This window comes from Bufo gargarizans, unplaced genomic scaffold (assembly GCF_014858855.1).
Source record: "Bufo gargarizans isolate SCDJY-AF-19 unplaced genomic scaffold, ASM1485885v1 original_scaffold_1753_pilon, whole genome shotgun sequence".
NCBI lineage: Eukaryota > Metazoa > Chordata > Amphibia > Anura > Bufonidae > Bufo > Bufo gargarizans.
Genome location: NW_025334497.1, coordinates 128,634 through 148,640, shown reverse-complemented (window position 1 = coordinate 148,640; position 20,007 = coordinate 128,634). Strand labels below are relative to the sequence as shown.

The following is a 20,007-nucleotide window of genomic DNA, read 5'->3' as shown; positions in this document are numbered from 1 at the left end:
ACCTCCATCCGCCGGGTTTCCGAACTTGCAGCGCTTTCTTGCCATTCGCCTTTCCTGGTGTTCCATCAGGACAAGGTGGTTTTGCGTCCTGTTCCCTCCTTTCTCCCGAAGGTGGTCTCCTTGTTTCATATTAATGAGGAAATCGTCCTTCCTTCTTTCTGCCCTAATCCTTCTCACCCTAGGGAGAAATCCCTCCATTGCCTGGATGTGGTTCGGGCTCTTCGCCTGTATCTTCGCCTCACGGAGCCCTTCCGTCGTTCGGACTCTTTTTGTGGTCCCGGCGGGCCCTCGTAAGGGTTTGCCTGCCTCAAAGGCCACCATTTCTCGCTGGGTTTGTTTTTTGACACCATGTAAAGCCCCCCTGAAGAACCCCTAGAGTAGAAACTCCAAAAAAGTGGCCCCATTTTAGAAACTACGGGATAGGGTGGCAGTATTGTTGGTACTACTTTAAGGTACATATGATTTTTGGTTGCTCTATATTACACTTTTTGTGAGGCAAGGTAACAAGAAATGGCTGTTTTGGCACGTTTTTTTTTGTTATTTACAACATTCATCTGACAGGTTAGATCATGTGATATTTTTATAGACCAGGTTGTCACAGATGCGGCGATGCCTAATATGTATACTTTTTTATTTTTTTATGTAAGTTTTACACAATGATTTCTTTTTTTAAGCAAAAAAAATCGTGTTTTAGTGTTTCCATAGTCTGAGAGCCATAATTTTTTCAGTTTTTGGGCGATTACCTTGGGATGGGTATGATTTTTGCGGGATGAGATGATGGTTTTATTGGCACTATTTTGGGGTGCGTGTGACTTTTTGATCGCTTGTTATTACACCTTTTGTCATGTAAGGTGACAAAAAATTGTTTATTTAGCACAGTTTTTATTTTTTACGGTGTTCATCCAGGGGGCTGGATCTCACAGGCTCGTCACCGTAAGGCAGCGCAATGCCTTCCATTCCATCGCCCCCCCCCCCCCCCCCAGCCGCATGGGGACCCGATGGCACCGCCCGCCTCAACCGCAGGTAAAAGCCGCAAACCGCAGGTCTGAATTGACCTGCGGTTTGCTGCGATCGCGATACCAGCTCATACAAGATGGCCACCCCCATAATCAGGTTCAGAAAATAGAATAAAAAAATCTACAATCGGAAAAAAACTGATTAGAGAAAAAGGAGATGTGTTACTAACTGTCAGATAAAATTTTTGATGACACATTTCCTTTAAAGAGGACCTTTCATGGGTCCAGACATTATAAACCAAGTATCAAGATATCTAGGGCATAGTGCAGGGATCTAACTGCACTTACAAATTTTTTTCTGGGCGCCACTCTGTTTGCCCGCTGTGGCCCCTGTATTCTTCCGCATGGTATGCAAATTTTAGCATCGGTACAGGGAGGAGGAGACTGTCCTGTGCAGCAGAGAGCGCCACAGCCAGGGAGGAAAAAAAAACTCACCGCCGTGGCTGTGACTCTCCGCTGCGATTGGACAGCTCACAGCCAGGGAGAAGGAGACCCCCATTGAGTAACAGGGCAGGCTCCTTCTCCCCATACCGATAATAAAATTAGCATACCAGGCGGGAGAATAAAACGGGGGCCAATGCGGGCGAACGGTGCAGCGTCCAGAAAAAAAATAGTAAGTGCAGTTAGATCCCTGCACTATGCCCTAGATATCTTGATACTTGGTTTATATTGTCTGGACCCATGAAAGGTCCTCTTTAAGGCACAGCATGACATCATGTCTACAGGGCAGGATGCAGGAGAATGAGTACAACACCGCTTCAGAGGGAAGGTCATTGATGATGAGGTGTCTACAGGACTCAGATGTCAACGTGATATCAGGGTAGGGAACTAACGTAGTGGGAAATGTCACTTGACTGTGGTGGAGTGCAGGAAAACGAGGCGCTACAGATAAACACTATGGGAGAGATTTATCAGACTGAAGGAGCTGTGAGAAATGAAAGGAGGAATCTGATTGGTTGTTATGGGCAACTACGCCAGTTCTGCTTTGCACCCATTTGATTAGCATACACAGGTTACAAAACATTAAAGTCAAATATTAGCCCAGAAATAAAATTGGGCACTATAACAGACCCTAATCAAAACCTACTCGGTATACAATGAATATACCTACACGGAAAAAACGGGGACTAAACAGATTACAAATCAAAGAATACTTTATTTATTACACGATATGACATAAATAGAGACATGATGTATCAAATGTGAAGTGCGGTCTACTCCTGAGGAGATAATTTCAAAATACATATATGAGGGAAATGACAGGGTGGCGCCCCCAGAGGAAGGCATTGCCCAAACGCGCGTCGGGGTGTGCGGCTCTGCTGAGGTGAATCTCCCTACAATGGGTATGTGATACTTAAGTGTTATATGAGGGAACGACTCAGTCATATATTTGCACATGCTCTTTAACATAATTATCATGCTAGGGATTCTGCATTTATGCTCTCCTATATATGAATTCATATGATAAAATTATTTATTTTGCCAATTACGGCTCTTCTGTGGGATTTTGTACTCGTAGGTCCCCTGTTGCTCCCCTCATATATGTATTTCCCTATAATGGGTATATAATACTTGATTGTTACTATATATGAGGGAACGACTTGTTGATATATTGGCACATGCACTTTAACATTATCATTATGTTGGGGACTAGGCATTTATGCTCTTTTATGTATGAATCAATTAATTATTTCATCAATCATGGTTTCTATTGTGATATATTAGGGCTGCATGATATGGGAATTTTGTGCGATAGCGATTAGGGCCCTAAAAATTGCGATAACGATATGTGATATTTTAAGGGAATTGTGCTAGGTCTATTTGCACTGTTATGGAGGGGATCTGTGGATGACACACTGTTATGGAGGGGATCTGTGGATGACACATATATAGCATCTTATGCCATGTGATATATTAGGGCTGCATGATATGAGAATTTTGTGCGATAGCGATTAGGGCCCTAAAAATTGCGATAACGATATGTGATATTTTAAGGGAATTGTGCATTTTAAGAATGACAATGGGGACTGGTGCAGTCCCTGTATTCTAATGCACCAGCCCCGCTCACTGTTGTATAATATTATCTAACATGTAGGCATTGTTAAAATATAATAATCCTGTATAATCCAGCTGTATTACTTACAGCTAAGTTTCGTAGGAGGGAGGAGCCAGGCTGGGCGAGCGGCGTGTCACTCAATACGTCACGCGCCCGCGCCGCCTGCTTCATTCATAAAGTGGGCGCCGCCAGTGCATGACGTAGTGAGTGACGCGCCATCCTCCCGGCCTGCCTCCTCCATCCTCTCTTCTACGGAACTTAGCTAATTTTCTACAGAGGAATTTCCACTGCAGATTTTTCTGCATGTCAAGTGTGAAAATACCGCCTTTGAATTCACCTAATGCATTGCAAAAGATGTTTTCTTGTGGTGTTTTTCAGGACTTTTGAATTTTAATTGTGATTTTTGCACCAACTTTTTGATGTTTTTTCATGGTACAAAAAATCCAGATGTTGGTAGTGGAATTTTTTGGTGCCTAGAGGTGTGTTTTGTTTTTTTATTATGCAGTATGTTGAAGCTATGTGTTTTTTTTTATTTTTTATATCCATATGCGTTTCTATCTTCTCCTCTTTAAGTCTCCATTACTCCTGACAGAATATGGCAGCAGAGAAGTAAGTCATTTCCCATGTTCATGTACAGTAAAAAGCCTTTTATAAATATCTGGTTGCAAGTCTTCTATAGTTTATAGATTGGCAGTAAGAATTACAGAAGTTGTAGTCTCTGATTGTAACATTATTGTGTTTTCTTCTAGGAAAGAGATTGAAAGTGTAAAAGGTAAGTTATTTTATATACTCCTACCCTCATTTCTGCAATCCCAATTTATTAAAGGGTTTCTTCACTTTGTTTTAACTGATGATCTATCCTCTGGATAGATCATCAGCATCTGATCGGCGGGTTTCCGACTTAGTTCTATCGCTGACCGCATGTTTGCACTTGCATGTTATTTAATAGTCCACCAATCATGCACCATTAGCCCTATTGTCTTTAATCTTGATTTTAATATTGTGTTTTGCTAATCATGTGAATTATAGTGATTGATTATAATAAAGTTATGTAGTGACTGATTACACCTTGTCTGTGAAGGTGTCTGTGATTACACCTTGTATTGGTATATTATTTTATGTGATATAGTGAGGATTCATATATTTCTTTTGGTGTTGGTAATTTGATTATATATGGGTTTAATATGTTTATATGGGAATTAGTTTTGGTGTTTCATGCTATTTAAAGAGGACCTTTTATCAGGCTAGCTCTAGTCTAATTATTATCCTACCTTATAGGGTGGCCCCCACTAATGCCATTGCACTTTTTTATTTAATTTTTTCTCTACAGAACCCCCGTTCGTATTATAATAAGGCGACTTTATTATACTAGGTGGAGACTTTTATTCTCGGTTATACTAGGCGGAGACTTGTATTTTCCCTGTCAGTGGTTATCTTCCTCTTGGCTGTGAGCGCATCCAATCATGAGCTCAAGTTTTCGCGAGAACTTGAGCGTGTAGACATCCTTAAGCTCATTCTCCCTGGCTAAGAGCGGGGCGCTCTGATTGGATGCGCTCACAGCCAGGGAGAAGATAACCACTCCCTGGGAAAATACAAGTCTCTGCCTAGTATAACCAAGTCGCCTCATTATAATATAAGGCGCCAAAATATACAGGGCCAACAGCGGACGAACAGGGGGGTTCTGTAGAAGAAATAAAATGTGCCATGTCCCCTGCGTCCTTATCTTGGGGTTCCATTCTGTTGCTATGGCAGCCTGGGGCCCTGTAAAGGCCTCCATAGCAAACTGCCTATTAAAGAGACTGTCTCACCTCAGACATTGGGGGCAAATTGCTAGTGTATGCCCCTAATGTCTGATAGGTGCAGAACCCGGTTCTGGGACCCGCACCTATCTTTAGAAAGGTGCCTGCAAAGTGAAGGAGGGCGCACCGTACATGCATGGCCCCCCTCCGTTCATTCTTATGGGAGGTGGGTCTGCTTCAAAGCTTAATATTTCCCACCTCCATCAACCTAGCTGGAAGCAAGCTCCACTAGCAGGATTGACCATCTGCTGGGGGGCCAAGTTGCTCTTCCTAGAACAAAAGAACTCCCCAAACATCATGGAACCAGGAGTTCATAAGAAAATATGGAATGATCGTACATTTCAGAAATGCACAGTTTACGTCTTTGAGACCCTGGGACCGAGACGGATGCTCTCCCAGTCTTCGTTTGCTTATAGGATGCAGGGAAGGGGAGATACAGAGAACTTCTAGTAGAAACCAAATAGCAATGCCATGTTTGGTCTCCAAATGCCCTTCAGGGATCCAAAAATTGCCATTTATTTGATCGTCTTTCCTCCCAAATATTTAGCATGTACCTCAAAATGATACCAATAAAAACTACAGCTCAAAAAATAAGCCCGTGCACAGCTCCCTTGATGCAAAAATGAAAGTGTTATAGGTGTTAAGCTGTGACGATGCAAAGCAATTTTTTGGGAAAGTTAAAAAAAAACATTCAAATAGTAAAACATAACAAAAATTATATACATTTTTTGTCACTAATTGTAACTGAGTCCTAGAATAAAGTTAGTCGTTTTTAGCACACAGTGTACGCCTTAAAAGTGAAAACAAAACACACATTTATTTTTTTCCATTCCACCCCACCGTTTACTTTTTTTTTTTTTTTTTTACAGTTTCCTAGTACATTATATGGGATATTAAATGGTCACTGAATTCTGGTAAAACTTTTGATAAGTCACAGAGGACTTTTACCTTGTCAGTGTTTGCAGATGATTGCATTTGTCAAGTGTGTGACTACCAGTATCTGCAGTATTGTCACTCATTTCTGAGTACTGCTCCAAACAGAGGTCTTTGTCAAGCATCTAAAGAAGATTTGCAGAAAGCGAGGCGACCATTACCTGCAGTTCTTCTGTATTGGGTGTCTAATTGGTGATGCTTTTAGCCTACTTTTGTCTAAATGTTTAGCTACAGAACATCCATGATGGATTGTTTTGTTTAGACACATTTTAAGAAGCAACTGTGCTTCTCTCTCTCAAACCATTTTCTGCTAATATCTCCTTTAATTGCCTATGGTACATTAGAGCTGAAGAACTAGAGGCAATTACAGTTTAATAATGAGAAATGGCAGTCTACCTCGAGCAGCTACTGATTTGTTCAGGTTGGCTTGTTGTCACTTGTAGCTGAATGCGCCTTGGTTTTTTTCCTGCTGATTTTACTGGCCTATTAAAATTGTTCGATGAATTGTTCCAGCTTTCTCTACTTCTGTACTGTTTTGATATGGTTAAAAAAAATGCATAATAAGCTGCACAAGACATTGATTTGAATGATACATCGGTATACATGTATAGTTATCGCTAAGTACCATAAACACCGGCTTTGATCTACCCACGGTTGCTTTCCATTTTAGAACACTTGCAAAATAATATGGGAAGTGAAGTCATGGAGCCAGTGGCCTGAATCAATTTGAGTTTTTAACCTTGAGCAATTGCATTGAGTCAGCGTGGCATGCGGGATACTTCTGCATGCCCAGGTGTCAAGGTCCTAGCAGAAGACCTATACAGTTTTCATTACATCCCCAATAGTTACCACCCTCTGCTTCATGTAGGCCATTGAGCTTGCAAGTTGACCTAGAAGGTTCTTCAGAAACTTGCCGATGGATTCTTCAGTCTTACTCTTGGGTGCAGTTTTAATACCAAACTTACATCTTTCCTTTTAGGAATGTAAACTGCTATCTGAAGGCATATTTTCAGTAAGTGGATCAGAGCTAAAGGATTACAATATCTTCTTTGGTTGCCCGTACATGGTGGTATCTTCTTTGGTTTCCCGTACATGGTGCAGCCAAGCCACAGTAACCGTATGCAACCACTCCTTGCTGGGAGGCACCTAGACTTGCCCTAGTTTAGGTTGCATAAGTAGGCCAGCAATGAACGGTAATCCGAATGTGGTTACCGCGGTCCGGCTGCACTTTGTACTACCCTCCGTATCAGGTGGAATTCATCTAGTTATTGGTGATGATCCCACAAATAGGATTTGTGTCATTAAAAATAAGCACCACATTTGTGCACATACTGCAGACATTCACTTTGGATGCTAGGTCCTTCTTCAGTCTCCTCGTGATTTTATGTTTGTAGCTCTAAGCTTAGTAGAGCATTTTTTTCTGAATTTCCCTAAATAGAAAAGTAGTTAGGATAGAACGGTAAGCTGTAATTACAGGAAGCACAGAGGATCAAACCTAATGAAATGGTTGGAATGAAGCAACGAGTTCTTTGATTCATGTAGTGATGATTCAGGAGGTTGGACTGTAATTGTTACTGAAGAGCAGCCAGCAGAGGATTGTGATGATGGTCTCCTGTGAAGAAACTTGCCATTATGTTTAATCTGCATACTTTATAACCTTCGTGAAAATAGTAATGTAGTCACTATGAAAAACTTGAAGCAGAAGAAACCACTTTGACTCCTGCTTGAGATGACTGAACGTATCATGTATTTCTATAAGGCGGTGATCTCCAATCTTCCATTGGCTCAAGAGACATTCTTAGATAACAGGTTGAGGTTTGGTATTCACAATGTGGGTTTTGCAGAGGATCTGCGACAAAATACGCTACGAATCGGATTCAAAATCTGCATTAGCTGCATCCAGGTTTTAACACAGATTTTGTAGAAGATTCTCAGCAGATTTTACTTTAAAGGGAACCAGTCACTGGGATTTTGTGTATAGAGCTGTGGACATGGGTTGCTAGATGGCCGCTAGCACATCCAAAATACCCAGTCCCCATAGCTCTTTGTGCTTTTATTTTGTAAAAAAAAAAACATTTGATACATATGCAAATTAACCTGAGATGTGTCCTATATGTGAGATCAGTCAGGGACAGGACTCATCTTAGCTTAGTTTGCATATGTTTCAAATCGTTTTTGTTTGTTTTTTTACACAAAAAAAGCACACAGAGCTATGGGGACTGGGTTTTGCAGATGTGCTAGCGGTGATCAGCAACCCATTTCCTAAGCTCTATACACAAAATCCCTGTGACTGGTTCCCTTTAAGCATTGTGAAGCGTGAAATCCATAGCAAACTACTTTTTTGGGGGAGGTGAAATGATGATAAAAAAATGAAAAATTGGTCTTTTTGATTTTCATTACACTGATAACTATTTGAATATTTTTATAGTACAGGGGTTTCCGGATGCGGTAATGCTAATGATGGGTTTTCTTTTATTCTTTATTTATATCTTTTATTTTTATTTTTTGCCATCCTAGGTGACTATAATATGGAGTCATTAGATTGCCACTTGTATTTTGTGATGTATATTTATCCATTGCAGAACACAGCATTCAGTATATTGCAATGCAGTGCTGCCTCCTGCAGGCCTGTATTGTAGCTTGCCAGTTATGGGCAGCGGAACCTCAAGCAGGCTCTGGGCTATCACAGGAACATAAAAGATTCCCCCATCTCAGCTGGGCTCAGGAGCATGTGACTCCCGCATTTTCACCACTCAGATGCCGTGGTCACATTTAACCCTTATTTTTTATGAGGTTCACCATGTGATATATATGATATAACTTTATTCTGCAGATTGATATGATTATGGCATACTGGCATAGTAGCCCCAGTTACAGAATAAATGCTTCAGAGAGGTTGTACAGCATTATACATCGCTGTACAGCCTCACTGCAGGGCTGATCGCGGTGTAAAGAAGACCTGGTCCTGCAGTCTCCTGGCTCCGGCGGTCACATGACTGCTGAATCGGGACAGGAAGCGCATAGCGCCTTCTCAGCTGTACACAAAACGATCCAGAAGGCAGGGACACTGAGGAACAGTCAACTGCCTTCTCTATGGGGAGCCCTGCTGTCACTGACGGCAGGCCACCCTGCATGATTAGCGACTGCAATCTCTGAGATGAATTCTGCCCCCCCCAGTGCGGTTATAGTCTATGGGCGGTTGGGAAGTGGTTAATTCTAATTCCCATTCTCCTTGTAAATCATTGATTAGGACTGCCCCTTGAACGCTAAGTCCAGAAAGAACAAGAATTTAACATTATACTGAGTGAGAGATTTATCAAACTGGTGTAAAAGAAAACAGGCTTAGTTGCCCACAGCAACCAATCAGATTCCACATTTCATTTTTTCAGAGCTCCTTTTGAAAATGAAAGGTGGAATCTAATTGGTTGCTACGGGCAACTAAGCCTGTGTTCCTTTACACCCATTTTGATAAATCTCCTCCAGAATCTTTTCCCACAAAGCTATATATCATTGGCTCCACTTTAACTGCTCTAAAACATGCTGCCTTCAGATCAAACTGCATGTACCCTTATCCTTGGAGTATAATTTTACATATTTTAGTTATAATCCAAACCAAAATACATTGATTGTTTGTAATAAACACTTGGGGGTCATTTATCAAACTGGTGTAAAGCAGAACTGGCGTAGTTGCCCATAGCAACCAATCAGATTCCTCCTTTCATTTTCCAAAGAAGCTGTGAAAAATGAAATGTGGAATCTTATTGGTTGCTATGGCTAAGCCAGTTCTACTTTACACCAGTTTGATAAATATCTGTCTGTAAGATGACCATCTCTCTTTTCTTAATGGGGTTTTCCAAGATAATGAAAACTTTGGCCCCAGAAAAAAAATTATTGAAAATTACTAAAGAACCAACACTCTCTTGTTAGATCCCGGCCTACTCCACACCGGTCAGTTTACTTGGTTGCAGCAATGACGTCCTCGTATACCGATGCGACCACTGCAGCCAGTCTCTGGCCTCAGTGGTGTATAAGGTGTCTGACTGCCGAGACCAGTGATTGGCTGTAGCAGTCACATGGGTTTACAGACAATGTCCTGAGATCTAATAGATAAATATTGGTTCTTTTGTCTAAACCGATGCAATGCATTTAACCTCCTCACGACCGCCGTACGCAGGATTGCGTCTTCGCGGCGGTCGTGCTGTTCTGGGTGGACGCGCCGGTGCGTCCTCTCGCGAGACGCGAGATTTCCGGGTATGCTGGCCCGCGCATGCGCATCGCGGGCCGGCAAAATTCAAAGAAGAAGTTCGTCATCAACCTGCCGGCCACGATCATTGGCTGGCAGGTTGATGATTTTCAAAAAATCCAATCAGCAGCCATTTAACCCCACATATTAGTAAATATGATGGGGTTATATGGCTGCTGTGCTCCTCTGCTCCTTCTTTTGGTCGGTTGGTTCCAGGAGAGGAGCAGAGGAGCACATCATCACTGTGAGTACCCACTACAGTACACTTAGCCCCCAGATCACCTCCCAGCACCCAATTAACCCTTTGATCACCCCTTCTTGCCCCTGTCAATCACTAGTGAAAAGGAAAAAAAGTGATCAGTGCAAACTGTCACTTTTTTTTTTTTCACTGGTATTGACCGTTAGGTTTTAGGTATAGTTTAGGTCCCTTGGTTAAGTAGTTAGCGATCAGTTAGCGCCCAGCCCACCGCAGTCCGTTATTCGCTGATTAGCGTATCGCTAATCAGCATTTGTACTTTTATAGTATCTGAAAGTGATCAAAACTGATCACGGTCAGATCTATAATAGTACTAGTGTCACTTTAGTTCGCCCTCCACCCAAAACGCAGTGTTTGCCCGATCAGGCCTGATCGGTCGCCCACACGTGCATTCGCCCACGCCCGCCCCACCGCAGTGACAAAAAAAAATATTTTTTTTTGATCACTGCACATTCACTTTACACGCACTGCGGCGATAAAAAAATCTGTTTTGATATTTTTTATCAACCGCAGCGGCCTCCGGTACTTCGCTAGCCTCCCCTTTGTAAGACAGGCTTGCTTTTTTTTTCTTGGGTAGTCTCAGGGAATACCCCTAAATTTAGTTGCCCACATGTCTAACAGGGGGTATTCTTCTGAAGAGGCCTACAGGCTTCTGACCCAGTCGGATGAGGAGTGGGAACCCTCATCTGATGAATCCAGCGGGTCAGAATACGAACCTGTAGAAAGCAGTGGCTCTCTGACCCAAAGTTCGGACGAGGAGGTTGAGGTCCCTGATAGCAGCAGGCGTACCCGGCCCCGTGTCGCTAGACCGCAGGTTGCGCAGGATCCGCTTCAAGAGCAGCAGAGTGGGGCTGGTGCTGTCGGATTACGTGGTGAGGCATACACCAGCAGCCCAGCCCTTCCTGGACCTAGTACCAGCACTGCCGTACAACCTGGTGAAGTAGCGAGCACCAGAAGGGCAGTTGAAGCTGGTACGGTGGCACGTGCAGTAGTGACCCCGTCGCAGCCACCGCAAAGACGTGCCCGTAGAGCCCCTAGAATCCCAGAGGTGCTGGCAAACCCTGATTGGCAGTCCCCAACTTCCGCCGCACCCGTAGTTTTCCCTTTCACTGCCCAGTCTGGAGTTCGGGTTGAGACAGCTCAGATCGGTTCGGCCCTGGGATTTTTTGAGCTGTTCTTGACTGCGGAGCTTTTAGACTTAGTTGTGGCCGAAACAAACAGATATGCCACACAATTTATAACCGCTAACCCGGGAAGCTCTTATGCCCAGTCTTTCCGGTGGAAACCAGTCCAAGTTTCCGAAATTAAAACTTTTCTGGGCCTCCTCCTCAACATGGGCCTGACAAAAAAGCATGAATTGCGGTCATATTGGTCCACAAACCCAATTCATCACATGCCCATGTTCTCTGCTGCTATGTCCAGGACACGATTTGAGACCATCCTGCGTTTCCTGCACTTTAGTGATAACAGCACCTCCCGTCCCAGAGGCCACCCTGCTTTTGACCGGCTCCACAAAATTCGGCCCCTCATAGACCATTTCAACCTGAAATTTGCAGATCTTTATACCCCAGAGCAAAACATCTGCATAGACGAGTCCCTAATACATTTTACCGGGCGCCTTGGCTTCAAACAATACATCCCAAGCAAGCGCGCCCGGTATGGGGTCAAATTGTATAAGCTCTGTGAAAGGGCCACAGGCTATACCCACAAATTTCGGATCTATGAGGGAAAAGATCAGACCCTGGAGCTGGTCGGTTGCCCTGACTACCTGGGGAGCAGTGGGAAGACAGTTTGGGACTTGGTGTCACCCTTATTCGGCAAGGGGTACCATCTTTATGTGGACAATTTTTACACAAGTGTGGCCCTCTTTAGGCATTTGTTTCTAGAACGGATTGGCGCCTGTGGTACCGCGCGAACTAGTCGCGCGGGCTTCCCCCAACGGCTCGTTACCACCCGTCTTGCAAGGGGGCAGAGGGCCGCACTGTGTAACGAAGAACTGCTCGCTCTGTACAATAGTTTTGTTCTCTACAGTAAGGCTGGGAGAACTGGATATTTCCTCAAATTTCAGGAAGAGATCATCGCAAACCTCCTGTATCCAGGAGGTTCCGTGGCCCCATCCACCAGTGAAGTTAGCCGTCTACACGAGCGACACTTCCCCAGTGTCGTTCCTGGTACCTCAAACCGACCGCCACCCCGAAAAAAATGTCGTGTCTGTAGCAGGAGTGGAATAAGGCGTGACACCCGCTATTTCTGTCCTGACTGTCCGGACCACCCTGCCCTATGCTTTGGAGAGTGTTTCCGGAAGTACCACTCACAGGTACACTATTAGCATAGGGATCATCTCACCAGGATAGGCACACAGGGCTATTAGGGCCCATTCACTCACAGCTGCTGCAAACGTCTCCTTTCACATGGGACAAAGTGCATAACGCACTTCGCCACATCTTTGGGCGATTTGCGCTTTGCACATTGACCCATGGGGAAGGAGAGGTTTGTTCTATAAAGGTAAAAAAAAAAAACACCAGTAAGCAAACACGTTAATGTTTAGTTCAAAAAGTTAAAGTTACATGTTCTGTTCCAAAGTTAATAAAATTATTGAGTTGTGGCCTGGTTTTTTCTTTTATTTTTTTTTTTTTTGTCTTTTTACCTTCCAGGTGGACCAACCGATCTACTAGCTGCAGCACCGATGTGCATTCTGACAGAAGCATTGTGCTGCTGTCAGATTACACGCAAGTCGGTGTATGCGGCGCTGCAAGACGGGATTTTCTCCTCTGCAGTGACAGATACGTTTGACGAGGCATACGAGCTGAGGAGGAGGTGGCGTTCCTATGCTTTGGCAAACACTTTGTATATATATAAAAAAAAAAAAAAAAAAATCCCGGCAATGATTTATTCATCCACATCGATTGATGCGAATGGAGAAATCTGGTTTGCCAGGGCATACGAGCTAAGTGGGTATGGATGTAGGGCGGAGCTCCTATGTCCTGGCAGACGCCTTTCCCCTCCTTTTTTTTTTTTTGGCAGAGATTTTTTCATCCACATTGATCGATGCGAAATGAAGAAATCTGTGCCGTTCATTTTTTTCTTTCAGCCCAGAGGCTGAACGGAAAAAAAAAATCTCATTACCTGTATGCTCAATATAAGGAGAATAGCAGAAACTCCTAATGCTGGCCATACATGTAATGATTGCGGAGACCCTCAAATGCCAGGGCAGTACAAACACCCCACAACTGACCCCATTTTGGAAAGAAGACACCCCAAGGTATTTGCTGAGGGGCATATTGAGTCCATGAAAGATTTAAATTTTTGTCCTAAGTTAGCGGAAAGTGAGACTTTGTGAGAAAAAACAAAAAAAAATCAATTTCCGCTAACTTATGCGAAAAAAAAAAAAATTCTATGAACTTGCCAGGCCCCTCATTGGATACCTTGGGGTGTCTTCTTTCCAAAGTGGGGTCACATGTGGGGTATTTATACTGCCCTGGCTTTTTAGGGGCCCTAAAGCGTGAGAAGAAGTCTGGGTTCCAAATGTCTAAAAATGCCCTCCTAAAAGGAATGTGGGCACCTTTGCGCATCTAGGCTGCAAAAAAGTGTCACACATCTGGTATCGCCGTACTCAGGAGAAGTTGGGGAATGTGTTTTGGGGTGTCATTTTACATATACCCATGCTGGGTGAGATAAATATCTTGGTCAAATGCCAACTTTGTGTAAAAGAAATTGGAAAAGTTGTCTTTTGCCAAGATATTTCTCTCACCCAGCATGGGTATATGTAAAATGACACCCCAAAACACATTCCCCAACTTCTCCTGAGTACGGCGATACCAGATGTGTGACACTTTTTTGATGCCAAGGTGGGCAAAGGGGCACATATTCCAAAGTGCACCTTTCGGATTTCACCGGTTATTTTTTCCAGATTTTGATCGCAAAGTACTTCTCACACATATGGGCCCCTAAATTGCCAGGGCAGTATAACTACGCCACAAGTGACCCCATTTTGGAAAGAAGACACCCCAAGGTATTCCGTGAGGGGCACTGCGAGTTCCTAGAATTTTTTATTTTTTGTCGCAAGTTAGTGGAATATGAGACTTTGTAAGGAAAAAAGAGAAGAAAAAAAAATCATCATTTTCCGCTAACTTGTGACAAAAAAAAAAAAAATTCTAGGAACTCGCCATGCCCCTCACGGAATACCTTGGGGTGTCTTCTTTCCAAAATGGGGTCACTTGTGGCGTAGTTATACTGCCCTGGCAATTTAGGGGCCCAAATGTGTGAGAAGTACCTTGCAATCAAAATGTGTAAAAAATGGCCTGCGAAATCCGAAAGGTGCACTTTGGAATATGTGCCCCTTTGACCACCTTGGCAGAAAAAAGTGTGACACATCTGGTATCGCCGTACTCAGGAGAAGTTGGGGAATGTGTTTTGCGGTGTCATTTTACATATACCCATGCTGGGTGAGAGAAATATCTTGGTCAAATGCCAACTTTGTATAAAAAAATGGGAAAAGTTGTCTTTTGCCAAGATATTTCTCTCACCCAGCATGGGTATATGTAAAATGACACCCCAAAACACATTCCCCAACTTCTCCTGAGTACGGCGATACCAGATGTGTGACACTTTTTTGATGCCAAGGTGGGCAAAGGGGCACATATTCCAAAGTGCACCTTTCGGATTTCACCGGTCATTTTTTACACATTTTGATTGCAAAGTTCTTCTCACACATTAGGGCCCCTAAATTGCCAGGGCAGTATAACTACGCCACAAGTGACCCCATTTTGGAAAGAAGACACCCCAAGGTATTCTGTGAGGGGCATGGTGAGTTCCTAGAATTTTTTATTTTTTGTCACAAGTTAGCGGAATATGAGACTTTGTAAGAAAAAAAAAAAAATCATCATCATTTTCCGCTAACTTGTGACAAAAAATAAAAAGTTCTATGAACTCACTATGCCCATCAGCGAATACCTTAGGGTGTCTACTTTCCGAAATGGGGTCATTTGTGGGGTTTTTCTACTGTTTGGGCATTGTAGAACCTCAGGAATCATGACAGGTGCTCAGAAAATCTGAGCTGTTTCAAAAAGCGGAAATTCACATTTTTGTACCATAGTTTGTAAACGCTATAACTTTTACCCAAACCATTTTTTTTTTTTGCCCAAACATTTTTTTTTATCAAAGACATGTAGAACAATAAATTTGGCGAAAAATTTATATATGGATGTCGTTTTTTTTGCAAAATTTTACAGCTGAAAGTGAAAAATGTCATTTGTTTGCAAAAAAATCGTTACATTTTGATTAATAACAAAAAAAGTAAAAATGTCAGCAGCAATAAAATAGCACCAAATGAAAGCTCCATTAGTTAGAAGAAAAGGAGGTAAAATTCATTTGGGTGGTAAGTTGCATGACCGAGCGATAAACGGTGAAAGGAGTGTAGTGCCGAAGTGTAAAAAGTGCTCTGGTCATGAAGGGGGTTTCACCTAGCGGGGCTGAAGTGGTTAAAGAGGTTTTGCGAGATTTTTTAAAATCTAGATAAGTCATCAGTATCTGATCAGTGGGGGTCAGAACCCAGGACACCCGCCAATCAACTGTTTGAGAAGTCGTTGGCACTTGCAGTAGCGCTGCAACCTTTTTGCAGCTTAGAAAAGGCCATGTAACATCATGTTCATCGGTCACATGGCCTAGACGCAATTCAGCCCCTTTGAAGTGAACGGGGCTGAGCTGCAATTCCATGCACTGTACAATTTCCGGCGCTGTGCTTGGTGAGCTGAGAGAAGGCTACCGCCAAGCTACTATGAGTGCTGGTGCCTTCTCATACAGCTGATCGGCAGGGTCTTGGTTGTTGGACCCTCACTGGTCAGACACTGCTCCTCCAGATAGGTCAACCGGTAAAAAAAAAAAACCTTTTAACCAATAGGAATAGAGAACTTTTTTATTTATTTTTTATTTAACAAGTTTACATCAGAAAATGAAAATTATTTGCACAATCTGCTGGTCAAAATTTTTTGCAAATGCAGTGTATGGTCAAGAAATTAGATTGTAATACCTACACGTAAGCCCTGATCAAGTCAAGACAGTCCAGAGCTTTTTGACACAGACCATTTCATTTATTTTTTTTTAGATAATGAAGGGCACAGATTATTTAGGAAGGATTGGTTCTGAAATGTGCTATTTTGTGGCTATTTATTTTGGTATGCAATAATCTCTGCAGACTTGATTGATAGCTTCCAGGATATATATCATAAGCAGTTTTCAAGTGTAAATTGTGTATGCTTTCTGTACCCCCTGGGCCTTTAAAATCCCTTCTAATTGAAATGACATTTAATTTACTAAACAGAACTGTAAACCTACAGTAATAAGTCAGGGCCTCTGCGGTGTACTAAAATATGAGAGGCAAGACTGTAAACCAAGGCTAAGGAAGTGTTCATTGGTGGTAAAAATATGCCACTTTTTAGTGTGCAGTTTCTTATTGGCTGGTAGCAGGAGTCACCTCACTGGCTTTGAACAATAGAATATAGGCGGTGGGACCTAGAGGGGTGCCATAAGTATGTAATAGTGATATCTAGACACAGGAGCATTTTTTAAAGGTAGTCATTTCAAATGACTTTTAAGAATGAGCTGTTGTGTGTCCGTTCATTGGAGAGCGCTGTATTCTGGATATATCAGCGTATTTCTCATTTGCAGGACTCATATCTAATAGGCAGGTTTTTCCTGAGCTCAGCTCCATAGCTGGCATAATGTCTCCCATACACTGCACACACAGAAGAGGAGATTCTGCCCTCCTGTCTCTGTGTAGTATGACCATTAGAAGCTGCAGGACATTATAATGCAGTGTTGAGCTGACTTACACACATGCGTCATTGACGATAGTTGATGGCTGTATGTAAATGCAGCTAATGAGCGGGCAATAATCAGGAATGAACGACCTTGTTACTTATCAGTGCTTGCTCTATCAGTCCATGGAAGAGGGCTCTAGCATGGGGCTTTGGTACAGAGAGTTTTTTGCCTTTGTACAAGTGTAATATTTATGGGCCACAACGTATTTTACGACCTAGAAGCTCAAATGCCAAGACCAGGTCCTGCATGGTGCAAAAAGAACAAAGGGGGACATTTATACACCACTTTCTGGGGCATTAACATTGAACATTTTATTGCAATGGTTTTTTTTAAGGCAAAATCTGTTACTTTTTGCCTCTTATCCCCTTTTCTCGGCACTCAGGAAAAGTGACATGTCGCCAGGGTGGGCCGACAGGCTCCTCTCATTTATCATTTTCTGAGCCAGCTTTTGACGTGGAAAATGACTTAAAGTGTAATTGTCATTCTTTTTTTTATTTTTGTAATTGTAATGTATAGGGGCAGCGATACTGACCGTTTTTGTAATATACTTAAATTACTGATATCGTACATTTCTATTAGAAAAATAGCTGTAAAATGGCCAGTTTTGAGCCTTAGCAACAGTCAGTGTTAGCAAGTCTCTGCAGTTATGTAAACAGAAGACATAGGAGCGTTGCTAAGGCTCAAAATGAACCACTTTAGAGCTATTTTTCTGAAAGAAATGTACAATGTCAGTAATTAAAATATATTACAAAAATGGCCCTCATCACTGTCCCTACACATTACAAAAAAAATGACAGGACCTACGCCAGCAAGGAGCCGGGGTACATTTTAGTATGTCGGCCTGTTGGAGGAAGCGCCAAAGTTAAAACTCATTTCCATGTCAGTGCTCAAATTCGCGAGCAAGTGGTCAGTGATGCATCCGTGGAGGATCCGTGTTGGGTCAGTGTGTCTGTTTTTTGCTGACCGTGTTGCATCCATGTTACACTGAACAGCTGAAAAATAATTTTCAAAGCATCTCTTCTTAATGATCTGTGGAACACGGATGGCATCCGTGTTGCATTCGGGTTTTTTGATGGACCCATAGACTATAATGGACGTGAGGGATCCGGGAACACGGAACAAGATGGGACATGCATCCGTGCTGAAAAAACAGAACCACGGAGCACGCTAAAACGTTGATGTGTTAATACACACATTCAAATAATTGGGGACGTGTGCTGTCCGCGGAGAACACGTACAGAACACATACGTGAAACACTGACGTGTGAATGAGACTTTATGTAGAGGCCTGCACCTTCACATAACTTTGGCACATCCACCGTCAGCGGGGAGGGACTAACCCTGGCATCTAAGGCTAGGGCTACACGTGCGCGACAATAAGTCGCGTAACCTATAGGATACAACGACACTCCAACATGTGGCGTGCGACATTTGTCGCATTAATGTCGTGAAACATATTTTGTAATGGTAGTCTATGGTGTCGCACTGCAACATGCGACGACTGCGACACAAGTCGCACATAGACTAGCATTACAAAATATGTTGCGCGACATGTCGTCATGTAGCCCTAGCCTAAATCACCAGTCTTAATAAATGTCCCCCAAAGTGTTTATTAAAGGGAACCTGTCAGTGGTTTCAGTGTATTTGGCAGCATTTGTGGGGATTGCAGGTTTTTATCTTAGTGTGCTTGTTACCAGGGTTTGGTCTTTGGTGTAATGTAATCTCACACTGGGTTTACTGCTGTCACTGATGGATGCCTGTATCTATATTGACTTCAGATTTATATCGCTGTTATCCACAGAACCCTTGAGTAATTAGATCACCAATATGTTGAAAGGAACCCATCACAACAGGACACGTCCATGAGAAATAAGCCCTCTAATTTATATTGTCGCCTGGAATTCTTCTTTTAGTATACACTTTCCTGCTTCTTTACATTTAGGGCTAATTCACACTTTGTGTTCAGTAAAGTACAGCCACGGGAAAGCCTTGCAGACCTTCAGGGTTTTGTTTCTTGAAGAATAAAAGGGCTTTTCAATGAGATGTTTAAAAAACTATGCCAATCTCCTCCGGCACCCAGTGAATAGGAGGCCCATGCCCCCTTCCCATACTGCCTGTGCAATGTACAGGACACCTCTACATTGCACAGAAAGTGCACACAACCGTGTTTTTCATCTGTTTGCTACCTGTATTTTTTGTAGCTAGCACACTTACTTACCCATTCGTTGTTACGGGACTATGCACAGATCTGTATTGTTTGCGGTTCCATGTGGCCGTACTGCAAAGTATAGAACATTTCCTATTGGGGTCCATATTGCGGACAAGAACACATGTACACATCCGTATTATTATTATTATTATTATTATTATTATTTTTTGCAGTTCCTGGTGGCCGTTCTGCAAATTTATAGAACATGTGCTATTCTTGTTTGCATTGCGGACGAAAATAGTCATTTCTATTGATGGGAAAGGTATCTGTATCTTGTGGAACTGTGAATTGCGTACTGAAATACGGAGATGGTCATATGCATGAGGCCTCATGCATTTACACTTCGATCCATAATGTAGAACCATATTGCACACCCCTACTACAGTCCACATACAGCATAGGTATCTCTTGGCACATGCATTTATTTTTATTTTTTGGGGGGCTCAGCATTAAAAAAAAAAAAAAAAAAACACGCCTGCATAGATCACTGTACTTGGTGGTATGCATGGCCCATTGAAATACATTGACTCCATGTGTGCAACCAGTGCGATACTGATCCCAAATACACTTGTGAGCTTAAAGGGATTCCCAAACTTTCAAGTGTTTATTAAAATAAAAGCAGGACCTGTCAAGGAAAGTATACTTACCTGCTCCCTGACTCTTGGTTCTGGATCTG

The 20,007-nt window shown here is 42.7% G+C and overlaps 1 protein-coding gene across 4 annotated transcripts in view; it reads left to right on the top strand.

Annotated features, from left to right (window-relative positions):
• Positions 1-20,007, top strand: part of LOC122923578 (dysbindin-like) — a 113,800-nt gene that overhangs the window by 44,032 nt on the left and 49,761 nt on the right. For all 4 annotated transcript variants that reach the window (XM_044274428.1, XM_044274426.1, XM_044274430.1 and 1 more), the window contains exon 7: positions 3,822-3,844. In XM_044274428.1, coding sequence (XP_044130363.1) covers positions 3,822-3,844 — 23 coding nt within the window. The remainder of the gene's footprint in view (positions 1-3,821; positions 3,845-20,007) is intronic.